The sequence below is a fragment of the Gossypium hirsutum genome, chromosome A08 (assembly GCF_007990345.1).
Source record: "Gossypium hirsutum isolate 1008001.06 chromosome A08, Gossypium_hirsutum_v2.1, whole genome shotgun sequence".
Classification (NCBI taxonomy): Eukaryota; Viridiplantae; Streptophyta; class Magnoliopsida; order Malvales; family Malvaceae; genus Gossypium; species Gossypium hirsutum.
In genome coordinates, this window is record NC_053431.1 from 126,961,748 (window position 1) to 126,975,503 (window position 13,756).

The 13,756-nt window shown below is 28.0% G+C and overlaps 2 protein-coding genes across 2 annotated transcripts; both read left to right on the top strand.

Annotated features, from left to right (window-relative positions):
* The first annotated feature begins 1,355 nt into the window (after positions 1 to 1,355).
* On the top strand, positions 1,356 to 3,675 carry LOC107932816 (protein IQ-DOMAIN 1). Its single transcript, XM_016864917.2, has 5 exons — positions 1,356 to 1,589; positions 1,683 to 1,862; positions 2,281 to 2,508; positions 2,767 to 2,880; positions 2,951 to 3,675. Exons 1-5 carry the CDS (start codon positions 1,524 to 1,526, stop codon positions 3,617 to 3,619), a joined length of 1,257 nt encoding a protein of 418 aa, XP_016720406.2. The 5' UTR covers positions 1,356 to 1,523; the 3' UTR covers positions 3,620 to 3,675.
* Positions 3,676 to 11,415: 7,740 nt separating this feature from the next.
* LOC121204794 (glutaredoxin-C6) lies at positions 11,416 to 13,295 on the top strand. The gene has a single exon (XM_041075339.1). It carries the CDS (start codon positions 11,459 to 11,461, stop codon positions 11,975 to 11,977), a length of 519 nt encoding a protein of 172 aa, XP_040931273.1. The 5' UTR covers positions 11,416 to 11,458; the 3' UTR covers positions 11,978 to 13,295.
* The last annotated feature ends 461 nt before the right edge of the window (positions 13,296 to 13,756 follow it).

The following is a 13,756-nucleotide window of genomic DNA, read 5'->3' on the forward strand; positions in this document are numbered from 1 at the left end:
ACTCCATCTACTTAAAAATAGTCAAATCAGTCTCTATACGTTAAATAAAAAAAATTAATTATTCTGTTAAAAATTAATATTTATATGTCAGCATAAAATTCACGTGATTGTTTAATTATTCCATCAACTACACTAATTTTTAATAATAACAATGTATTCAATTTTTAACAGAAATAATCAATATACTTTTTAATCTAACACATAAATATTATTTTATCTATTTTTTAAATAAAAAAAAAGGGTAAAAATACAATCCAAGTGTTTATATATATATATGTGTCAAGTTTGAATTTCAGATTTTTAAATTAAAAAATAATTTAATGGTCAGAATGAAACAGGGAACACTGTCCATACAAGTGTCATAAGCCAATTACTCCAATTGTTTATACACATACACATTAAAACTGTTTTTACTGTAACGTCAATAGATCCTTTGTGTTTGTGGGGTTAACTTCTTGTGTTTTTTTTTTCTGTAAGAAGAAACAAAAATGAACATGCCTTTTTATGACAAAACAGTGAAACAGGTCCACGGACCAATCCTCAAAATTCAGTTCTAATAGACACAAAATGTAAAAAATCAACAACATTGTGAGCGGGATCAAAGCACCCCAAAAAATAAATATATATATAACTTTTAGTCTTTGAATTTTGAAATTAGTTCTATTTTGGTCCCATACTTTTTTTAATTTATTTTGGTGGCATCTAATTAAAGATGGTCATAATAATAGTATCTTTTTAAATCAACTATTTAAATAATAATAATAATAATAATAATAACAAAAGAATCATCAATCCATTGTTTACCATATTTATATTGAAAAATATGAATTTACCTTTTAATTAATTCAACTAGTTTCAACACTAAAGAGAGAAATTGATTTCTAGAGAAAAGCAACATCTTCGATAACTGATTTAACAAGTATCACGTCACCAACACAAATTTTAAATTTTTTTACGGGGCTTGATCAAACAGTTACAATCTCTTTGTTTCTATCTTTTAACCCCAACTACTGATTTAAAAAATATCTCATAGGTCTAATTATAATAAAACCTCACCTTAGATGTTACTCCTACTTTGATACTTAACCTTGACAATTAAGTTTATTTTAATCATTGAACTTAACAAATATAAAAATTTGATGATGTACTCAATATAATTATACCATATCATTATTTAAAAATTAAAAAAAATGAATGTTGATATGACATAATATTAAAATGTCACGTTATCAAAATATGATGAAATTCAAGTTAAAGGACTAAAATAGATTTAGTTACGAAATTCAGGTATCAAAACGGGCAAAAAAGTACAAGTACCAAAATCAATATAATTATCAAATTTAGGGAATATGAGTTATATTAACCCAAAAACCAAACTTGAAACAATGGTTTAGTTTGAATTTCAAAACACTCAAACCGGACCTTGTAAAACCACCTTTCTCTCTTGAACTTCTTCATTATATTTTTACACAAAAGCTTTGCCCTTTTTTTGCTTCCTTGAGATGCTTTTTTGAACTGTGTCGATGGGTGCTTCAGGGAAATGGGTAATATCTCTTATTGGTCTCAAAAAAACCCAAAAACAACACCAAGTAAGCTCTGGGTTTTCTATGTTATTCCACCGTAAAAATATTTATATACATTTTAAAGATTTAAAGCTCTTTCCTTTTTGTGTGTTTATGTAGGAGAAAGTGAATAGCAACAAGAAATGGAAGCTATGGAGAAAGTTTAGATCAGATTCTCAAAGCTCTGATTCTTTCATTGCTGCCATGGCCGCCATTGTTCGAGCTCCTTATAAAGATTTCAGTTTTTTAAAGCAAGAATGGGCTGCCATTCGCATTCAAACAGCTTTTCGTGGCTTCTTGGTAAAGTTGAAGTCTTTTTTTTTTTTTTCCTTTACATGTTTGGTATCCGGCAAAGTGATGGAATGTGAAAAAAATAAACTTTATTTCCAATGGTAGAGTCCGTCGTTATGTTACTCCCATTTGAATTATAAATTTTTGAGAAATTAATAATTTCTTCATTGTATTAATATGTAAAATTTTACAATTTTCGAAAGTAATATAACCTTTTTGTTTTTGGAGAGAGTATAATTGAATTTTAAAATTTAGTAGGGGCTGAAATACAATTTTACTGTTAAATCAACTTAAAAACTTTACAAATATTTAAGAGACTAAAGGGACAATTTTTCAGTTTTTGGAGGTGGCCAAGCCCCTCACTTCCTCCTCCTAGTTTCACCCTTGTTACTCGGATTCGGGTTTGAATGCGAATTTTTATATGTAGGCAAGGAGAGCATTGAGGGCTTTAAAAGGAATTGTGAGGCTACAAGCTTTGGTTCGAGGTAGACAAGTTCGGAAACAAGCCTCTGTGACGCTTCGATGCATGCAAGCTCTCGTTCGTGTTCAAGCTCGAGTCAGGGCTCGTCGTGTTCGAATGTCGATCGAAGGACAAGCGGTTCGGAAGATGCTTGATGGTCATCGTAGCAAGGACGATGTCTTGAAACAAGCCGAGGTGACGATTAACCGAAACATTCATTAAATTATCACTTTCAATCAATGTTTTTAAAACCCGACCAGAGGTCGAACTGATTAGACCATTGCCTACTTGTTCGATTAAAATTTTTTTAAAAGAATCAGTTTAACCACTGGTTCAACTTATTTTTTAGTCAGTCTAACAAGTTCCGGTCTAATTGTCTGACTGGTCACTCCGGTCTGATTTGAACATCTTTACTTTTGACTAATGAATGTTATTGAACATTTATTTTTTTAGGATGGTTGGTGTGGTAGCAAAGGGACATTAGAGGATGTTAAAACAAAGCTACATATGAGGGAAAAAGGGGCTTTCAAGAGAGAAAGGACTCTTGCTTATTCACTTGCTCAAAAGGTATAAATTTTTTTGCGATTTTTTCATATTAATTTTCAGAAGATGATTGATGTTCTTTGTGTTTTTACAGCAATGGAAGTCAGTCCCGGGTTCAACTACTCGAACAAATGGTTTGATTCCGTGTCTTATAAGCCAAGAGTTTGACAAGAACAGTTGGGGATGGAATTGGCTCGAACGTTGGATGGTAGCCAGGCCATTGGAGACGCGGTTGATGGAACAGTCAACACGTACCGACCCTTCGAAGACTTGCTTAGAGTCCCTCTCGGGAAAGAATGAAAGATGTTCGGAACCGTGCTCAATGAAAGCGAGGAAGAACAATGTCACCACTAGGGTATCCGCAAAGCCGCCTCCTCATACTAGGCAAGTTACTCGATCATCTTCAAGTCCAAGTTCTGAATTTCGATTCGACGAAAGCTCGGGTTCATCGTCAATATGCACTTCTACAACACCAGTTTCCGGAACCACCGTCTTGCCATCGGATGCAACGGGGGACAGTGGCAATAGTAGGCCGAACTACATGACCATGACGGTGTCTACCAAGGCGAAACAAAGAAGTGGCAATCATGGATTCCAAAGACAGTCCATGGATGAGTTGGAGTTCAAGAGGTCAGCTGGTTTCGATAACGGAGATTCAAAAAGTTGTGCCGGATCAGACCCGTCGGTTCGTATGTCTCGACCACTCTGTCCTCCGACTGGATTGAACAAAAGCTCAAAGAGGAGAGATTGTTTGTATAATTAAAACGGGATTTGATTGTATGTTAATTGAAAAGTCCAACATCTTGTTGTTCATTGTTATTAGTATGTCATTGAGAATTGAAAACCGATTTGAGTTGTAATGTTTGATTCCATTATTTTAAACTCGGTTTGATTTACAAGTTAAAAAAGCGTAAATATTGGAGTTGAATTTAATTTAAAATTGGTTTTTATTTTTATATTAAAATAATTTTTAAAAATTAATGAACTAAATTAAAATGCATAGGAGAACTATGCCATACACAAGATATAATGTGAAACTCGATCCGCCAAAATCAAACCCGTACCATCAATTACCCATCAATCAAACCCAAATTATTTTTATTCTTTCATTTGGATGATTTCGAATTAATTATTCAAATTATTTTAAATTTAAATAATTTTAAACTTTAATTTTGACCTTACTGATGTAGTTATTAATAGTTAATGAGTCGATTATTTTTTACTAACATAACATCTTATGAGTAAAAATTGACTGATGTGACATTATTTTTTTATATACAACATTAAAAAAATTGTATAAATAAACAAATTATAAGAAAACTGTAATTTTTTTTTAGAAAAAATGTTAAAAATTATAAATAAATAAAAACCATGACTAACCACTTAGGGTGAGAAATAGAGAAAGGAGAAGTTGAAGTTATTTTAATTAATATTTTTTTCACTTGATTATTATCAAACATTTCAATTATAACTTTTTTATTTGACATATAAGACAACTGTGGTAAAAATACCATAGAGGTTTTTGTACTATGTGTCGTATTGCATTTTGTTTTCTCTACTTAAAAATGAGTAAATTAGTCTCTGTGTGTTAGATGAAATAGCAAACTGATCATTTTTGTTAAAAATTTCATTAATCTCTACTATTAAAAATTGTCATAGCCGATAGAATAACCAAATAATGACATGTGTTTCTTGTGCTGACGTACAATGACTAGTTTTCAAAAGTAGAAATGAATGAAACTTTTAACATAAATACCAATTTACTTTTTGATCTAATGTATAGGGACTAATTTACCGATTTCTTAAGTAGAAAGGATAAATACAATCTAATTTTCAATATAAAAGGCTCAACATTACTTTTACTAAATAATTGTGTTATATTAGAAAGAATTGTTAAAATTTAATTAAGTAATTTTCTAACTGTTTATGACATGAAGCTAAGAGTAATATTACTAATAAATTAATTTAGAGTAATATTATATTTGTAATTTCTAGGCATCATCATCATGGAGCAACTTCAAATCATAAAATTGAAGATAATTATTAAAAAGAAAAGGAATCCTTTTTTGGTGCTTAAAAAAAACATATAAAAAATATTTAATTATCATTTTTAAAAAGCTAATATTGAGAAAGTAAAAAACTTTTAATTAGTTGCCAAAAAATATTGAAAAAGGCAATGAATGGAAAAGTTGGTTCCACAACTTTTGGTGGTCCACTATTTGCACTATACTTGATTTTTGGGTCATCCTAAATAAATAATTGAATAATTTTTTGGTAAACATATAATTATTTAATTAAAGTCTTAATAAAAAAATTAAAAGTTAATTAAGTCTTTTCAAATTATTTTTTTCGTTGATGCTATTATTATTCATTAAGTGACAACATGTCGGATGACACGGTTTTTTTACTATTTAAAAAATTATATGTGACAACAAAACATAATGTAAAATGGGGAATAAAGTAGTATCTAGTTTTAGAACTTGATAATTTTTTCGACCTTATTTCTTGAATTTTTTTTTGTTTATGTTAATCTCTAAATTTGGTAATTTACCTTTTTCTAATTTAGTCTTTGAATTTAACTTCTATTAATGTATAATGACGTGATACTCTGAGTTTGCGTTTTGTAATAACTTTAAAAAAAACACGCACACACAATTTCTTTATATTTTAAAGTTTTATTTGTGTTTTTTTTTATATTTTATGTATTTTTTTAATTTTCAAGTAATGATGTAACATAATATCAAAGTGTCACGTAATGAAACTTTAATGAAATTTAAATTTAATAATCAGTTTAGAAAAGAAAAAAAAAAGCTTCCATATTCTAAGACTAATGTGAATAAAAAAATTCAAAAATTAATTCTTTTAAAGAATCGTAATCAAAGACTAAATGTTACTTTATTATTATTTATTAAACGAATTCTTCCATCGATTTCTGCTATTTTGAATTTAAAAATTTATATTTGATAGAAAAAAAATACAAAATGTGCTTTATTATTTATTAGAGACGTTTATAGTCAATTTAATATCGCAAAAATTAAATCCAATAATATTTTTCTTAAAAGTTTATGTCAACTTTTCATTACTTAACTAAAGTTTAAAATGTTTAATACTTAAAAAGTTAGTAATTAAATTTAAAAAAGTTAATAGTTGAGGAATTGAAATAAAACGAAATCAACAATTTAGTGACGATTATTGTACTTTACCCTAATTTAAAATCAAACTTTGGATGTTACCTATAGATCTAATTTTGTAATAAATGGGGTTTGTAGGTATCTTTCGAGTAAGTTGAGTTGAGTTAAAGAGTTAATGGGCATTGGAGCATGTTCATTAGTTGATCTAATAACCATGTTGACAAACTAGTATGCCTAATAAATTATTTTGTTGACTTTGAATCTTTGTTTAGTAATGGTAAAATTTAATATTTTCGATAAAATTTTGAATTAATTTATATATTGAATGAAGCGATTTTTAAAAAAAGTAGATGCCGAATAATATAGAATGATTCTTTTTTGGATAATTTGTATAGAGAGATTATGACAATTATTAGTCTCAACTCACTCTATAAAGTTACCATTTTACTTTTATATATATACACTCTTAAAAGAGTAAAAATGTAACAATGTATCATAGAAAGTACATGTAAGATTACGTTTTAGTCAATTAACTTCAAAAAATTACAAAATATTCACTGATCTATTCGAAAGTTTTCATTTAAGTCATTAAACTAATAGAAAATTTCTGTTGAAGTCAACGGGCTATTAAGTTATTTTTAAAAAAAAGTCTAGCTAGCAAGCGACGATTTGACGATTGATATGGTGAACCAATACCCATCGATGAGTAAAATAGCATACTTTAGATCTAAGTCAGTCTAACGATCAATGATAGAGATTGAAAAATAAAGCTATGTCGATTTTGATTTGTAAATTCGTGATGTTCAAAATTGTTTTATGAAAAAAAGGAAAAACTAAATTGTAAAAGAGAAAAGAAATGTAGACAGTACGAACAAAAAAGGTCGTATAACGATTATTTTTTTAACAATATAATGATTTGAATGAAAACTTTAGAATAATTTAATAATCATTTTGTAACTTTTTAATAATTTTTATGTAATTTACACTAAAAATAACTTACGACCCATAAAGACTAATCTTTTTAAAACTCGTGATTACTTCTTCTACTAATGTTGTATTTATCAATGCATTCAATACTTAACTGTGTATATATACAAACATTTCAATAATTTAGATAATGGAATTAAAAAAAAAAAGAATCAAAGATTCTTGCACAAATGTGTATCAAAATTTAATACCCTTAATATTATTACTCAACGACCTAACAATTATCACTGCCCTAGCATGATTATTATTGCCACGTATACGGATCTGATCTGATAGTTTTCCGAAGGGGACATAACCTTCAAACCGCGACAAAGATTCAGATCATGACATCATCAGGTCCCACTGTCTGACCCCCTGATGTGTCACCTTCAACCGGTCAACGAACTCAATTTCATTATGTTAAAGAAATCGCTCTTGAGTTTTTTTCTTTTACAATTCATTAAATAAATTTTATTAATCTCATACCTTTAATTAATTCGATTAAATAAAAAATTTAAGATATTAATTAAAAATAAGTATTTTAAGAATTTTTATTTAACTTTTCGATTCTGATATCAATCGGTCAAATACTTTTTCTTTAAATTGGTATCTTTTTTAATCCGGTTCAAACGATTATAGATTTTTTAGAATCTAGCCATTGCAAGTTGATCAATTTTAGTCTATACTGCTTTAGTTGGTCAATTTTAGTCTTTATATATATTTTTTTAATTTATTTCATATATTAATTGATTTTTTTTATATTTTTTGATTCATGTAACAATGTCGTTTTTAAAGTTTAAACTCACAATCTTTCGTTAAGAGTACAGCATTAGCTGCACCCAAAATTTTATTTTTATGTTTTAATTTTACCATTTGTAATAGTTACTTATGAATTTTCATCAAATCAATTTTAAAACACGTATTAAATATTAAAAAGTTACCAAAATATATAACTTTTGTCAAATATAAATATCATATTGATTAGACCATAAAAATAACATAAATATTGTATTAAAAAGAATGTCAAAACTCATATATCAAATTACACATTAATCGTTTTTGCTTTTGAAGATTTGGTTTTCAACTGAAACCAATCTTTTTCTCCCTTTATTTTGCCTTTGAATTACCCAAACAATTCAAAGTCAATAAAATAATAATTTATTATAAGATTCTATTTAATAAAATTTGAATTATTTTCTTAAATTTTGTGATAAAATTCTCATAATTGTAAAGTTCTTTCCTAGACTTAAATACTTTATAATGATTATTTATGATAATAATTATTCAGGTATATATTATTTGTATTCACATTTGTAATTGTTCTTGAAAGCTTTTTACATATTTTGGCCCCTATGTTATAGCGGAAATTTCACTTTGGCCTTTTTATCACTTGGTCTCCTCTACTTTCATTTTATCATTCATGTTACCCCTTGATCATTTCTATTAAAAATCTCACGTGGCCATTTAAGCCAATCAAACGCGAACATGTTTACTATTGTAAAAGAGCCAAAATGAAAACTTCACTATAACATAAGAGCAAAAGTGAGAATTTGACAATAATATAGGGGCCTAAACAAATATTAAACCTTCTTGAAACCATACTTGTAACGCTTTTAGTAACTTTTAGGTCTTAGGTTTGACTTTGTATAAATATGCGGGTTCTCTCTCAAATCTATCTCGATTAATTAATTAATTAAAATTGAATTAATTATTCAATTCAATATTTATAATAATTAATTTTATTAATTTGGTTGCAAACTAAAAATAATACCATAAACTATGATATTTTTTACATATAAAAAAGGTTAAATTTTACTATTAATTACATATAAAAAAGGTTAAATTCTACTATTAATTTATACGTTACGTGTAAATTATATATTTAGTACTTGCCCTTTAATTTGATCATTTTCAATTCTTGTTCTTTTCAAAATTTAAAATTTTTAGTCCCAACCAAATGGTAGCTATATATTAAATCCTTTAAGTTACATTCTCCTATTTTTAAAATGAGATGCAACAAACATATTATTGTATGTGTAATGCCATGTTAACTTATTATTTTCACATATTACTTACAGAAAGACCAGTTAATAAATTTAATTACAATCGATTGCATGAAGATCGAAGTTTCAAAATTCGAAAAATATATAAATTAAGAATGATTTTATTGAAAAACATGGACTAAATCTAAAATTTTATGTATAATATAAGACTATAGAAAAGTTTAGCCAAACAAATGTATCTACTACCATCTAGTTAGGACTAAAATTGATCATTTTGAATATTACATAGACTGAAATTGATCAAATTAAAGTGCATATATTAAATTCACAACTCATTCAAAGTATAAGGTCTAATAACAAATTTTGACCTAAAAAATGAAGATGAAGAATCAACGTTTTCATAATTGGATTAGTGATCAAACCATCCACTCTCGACATAATTAGTTAGTTCGATTTAATTAAATAAATTATAAAAAAATTAAAATTAAAATAATATTTAAAAAATATTAACTATTAATTTAATCAAATATTTAATAGCTCATTCTTCGGACCGAAGTACTCCAGACAATGTGGAATAAACCTTGTGAATAATTGAATTGGAGAGAGGGTTAAGTGGGACCCCTAGTAACAAGGACAACACTTGCGATGTAATTCGCTTTACTTATTCAGATATCATCATATGGCGGACATCATATTTATTTACCACCGTCAACGGTGTTCCTTTAATGGGAGACCCTTCTAATTGATGATGGTGGGTCCACACATATAAACCCTCCTAGTTTATGTTTGCCATGTATGTCTTTTGGACTTTAGTTTCTTTGAATAAAAGTTCCAGCTATTCATCAAAATTTGTTTTTTTTTTAAATTGTTTTATATTTTCATCATTCAACTTTAAAAAATTATAAAATAATTATTAAATATTTAAATTTTTATTTAAGTCGTTAAGTTGTTAAAATTATTGTTGTATGATATTCCTTGCTTACATCGCCTGCACCAATAAAAAACTTTTATTTCCCATTCACTTTTACTGTTCAATTTTTTCATAAAGCAACTTTGAATGCTATGAATTTGTAAATCAAAATCTAAACACAATTTTCTCCGATCATTGGCATTAATTGTCAAATTGACTTAGATCTAAGGTATATTATTCTACTCATCGATAGGTATTAACCTATTATACCGATCGTCAAATCGTCACTTGGAGCTCACTAATCAAACTTAAAAAAAAAATCCTTAATAGTCTAGTGTCTTAAATAAAAGCTTTCAAATAGTTTAGTGACTTAAATGAAAATTTTTAAATTGTTTGTTAACCATTTTGTAACTTTAGAAGTTGAGTGACTAAAACATAAACTTACTAATAGTTTAGTAACATTGGAGATAGTTTACCCTTGATTTTTTATACCGTTCCTAATATTATCCATAACCTGTAACCCATAAATCCAACAATAATACGTGCTTGAAAACACTTTTGAACCCATGTTCTCGTTATTATTGCTGCAATAACAATATCCATTGAGTTAAAACTCAATTGGCTTCCGTTTTAAATTTTACAATTACCATTAATATAAATTTTAATATTTTAAGAATATATGTAATCATTTACGAGTCTTCATTCATATTATGCGTAGTTGTCGTGAATGAATTTTTCATTTAATTATAGTATAGTTCTTTATCCAATTACGTGTTATATTAGTTTAATTGTTGAAACACAAATTTACAATTATATTTATACTTGTAAATTTTAATATTAAAATATTTATACATTCGCATACTGTTCCAAATTAAAATTTCTATAATGTGTGATATTTCTTATTTTAATTGTTAATCCAATTAAAATTAAATTGAACCGAATTAACCCGATCCAAAATATCTACCCGACTTCCAAGAATCCCAAAAGAAGTTAAATGAAGGTATGTACCTCAGTACTTTGTGATGTAAGCAAATTATAATAGCCTAAAGCCCCACTTGGTTTATATTTAAGTCTCACACCCCACTTTGTTTTTCTTTTTCATATCACCACAATCACTCTCATTTATATATATATATATATATATGTGAAAATTTTTAATTTCATAGACAGAATTGTAATGTTTATTTCTATATATATTTTTTAAATACTAATTGAAGACTCCTCTCAAATATTTTGAAAATTTTTATTTTTTTTAAATTTGTTGAAATTTTTAATTTTGCTCCTTCAAAATTTTTGGAAAATATTTATTAGGTTTTTTTTAAAATTAAAAAAACTCTCTTTAACTTCACAATATTTTTTAAAAAATTTAATTAGGCCCTTAATTTTATTTTTTTGAAAAAAGTTGATAAACTTATAAAATTTTTAAAATTTTAATTAAATTCCTCAAAACTTAGCTTGTAATATAAATTGAAATTGCAATTTTTTTTATTATACCCAAACTTGTGAAAATTTTTAATTCAGCTCCCTATATATATATATATATATATAAGTATACATAAAAGAATAAAGCTAACTTTGTTTCTCTATTGGCAATGCAAAGCCTAAGAAGTTGGTCAAGTGACGTTGTGCACCTTGATTTCACACCACTACCAAAACCATCACCACCTTCTTCCTCTTCCTCTTCCTCTTCCTCCAACACCACCCCCATGAGCACCACCACCACGACGGTCACAGCCACAAGTGGCGGCAGCAGTTGTCTCTCCATCGACGAGGAGGAATCGACGGAGATTCGAATCCAAAGACTGATATCGGAGCACCCTGTCATCATCTTCAGCCGATCATCATGTTGCATGTGTCACGTCATGAAAAAGCTCTTGGTCACCATCGGGGTTCATCCTACCGTCATCGAACTCGATGACCGTGAGATGGCTTCCCTCCCTCCTCCTCCGTCGTCATCTCCAACTCAAGGTGGCATCCCCTCCATGAACCACCCTTCCCCCACCGTGTTTATTGGTGGAACCTGCATCGGTGGCCTTGAATCCCTCGTGGCTCTTCACCTCAGTGGTCACCTCGTTTCAAAGCTCGTTGAAGTTGGTGCTCTCTGGGTATGATATATATATATAAACATTATATTATATATAATTATTATTGTTCTTATATATAGCTTTAAAAATCATGTAATGATCAAGCTTTCCATTCTAAATGCTTCTTGAAATCTGGAGTTTTTTCCTTTCATTATTATTATATAAATCGATAAACATAAAAATTAAGCAGTCAATGAGTGGTATGGGTCATTTAAAAGTGGGGTCTTTTTGCCAATTATTGAGTATTTTTGAGCCACGAAAATTTCTCATTGTAGATGAAAATTTCTCATATACACATGTATGGTTTAATACATCACTCATTCCATAGTAGTTTATTTATGTTAAATTAAAATATAAATTAATTATTTATATTATTAAAAATTAATTTGGTTGACGAAATAATTGAACAGTGATATGTGACTGTCACATGTACTTCATACTGATGTACATAAAACAGGTGTTAATAGTAGAAATAGATAGAATTTTTTATAAAACGACTAGTTTACTCTTTGATCTAACATTTAAAGACTAATTTACTCATTTTTTTAAGTAAATAAATTAAAATATAATCTGATTTGTAATTTAAGTATAGATAATTGGATTTAATTTGTACATAAAATTACTGGCTCTGAGTATATCAAATTTGGGGGGGGGGAGGAAGGGGGGAATCTGACAAAGAAGATGAGCTTAAATAGAAGGCAAAGACATGGTACTAAATTGTTACCAACACGGCAGACAGTAGTTAATGCTGTGTCATAGCTTCAGTTTAACAACCTGATTGTCAGGTTTTGAAGACAGGAGTAGGATGGGATCAAATTTAGGTATCGAGAATAAACTATGATCAAGTTCAACAAAAATATGTTGTTATTTTTTTGAGTTTTGGTATTTTGAGGCTATTTTTTTCCGATAAACCTCAAGTTCCAAGTGTTATTAGGTTTAAGTTGTTTGAGTTTGTTGAATCAGACTATTAATTGTTGGGAAAAAGAGAAGATAAAAAGAAAGGAGTGAAAAACCTCGATGGGGATGTTAAAGCATGAATAAATATCAAGGAGACGACACTACATGAGCCTTGGAATAAATGCAATCTCAGCGGAATTCACAAACAGTGAATTGAGCAGTAAGGTTATAAATAATTGAAGTGAGTTTGTTTCCATGTACTTTTCAAGTGCTTTTAGGTTGTTTTTTTATGTCATACAACTTCACATCCACACACACTATACTATCACATAAGCGAACTTATGGATAATCCTAATTTCAGGTATAAATGATGGATGAATACTGATATGTGCTTGTTTCGATATGGCTTAAGTGTGCATATTGCAGTGTTTTTTATAATCTTTTTTTAGTTTTATGCTTTATTGGAGAAAATTTTGATTATTACAAATTCAAATCATTTTAAGTTATTGTCAGTTTATATTATTATTTTAACTTATTTTGATGTTTGAATACTTGATTTTTTTATGATTAAGTTGATTTTAAATATTGATTGATTACGTTGAATTTATAATTATTCAGATTTATATAACATAAATTATAATTCTCAACTTCATTGTATTGGAGTCTCTTGATAAAGAAAATAGTGTCAAAATTTGTTTGTTCTTGAACATAATATATAGCATCATCGTAGAAATTAAAAACAAGTTTAGCTATCCAACAAATATAAAAAGGTGGAACTAAGACATAAGCTTTTATACCAACAACTGATGTTTTGTTTTAGTCAACTGAAACATAGAGTATTAGCATGTTCAACATGACTTTCTGAGACATCATCACTTTTTAAAAGTCTATCTAATGGCATTTAAATAA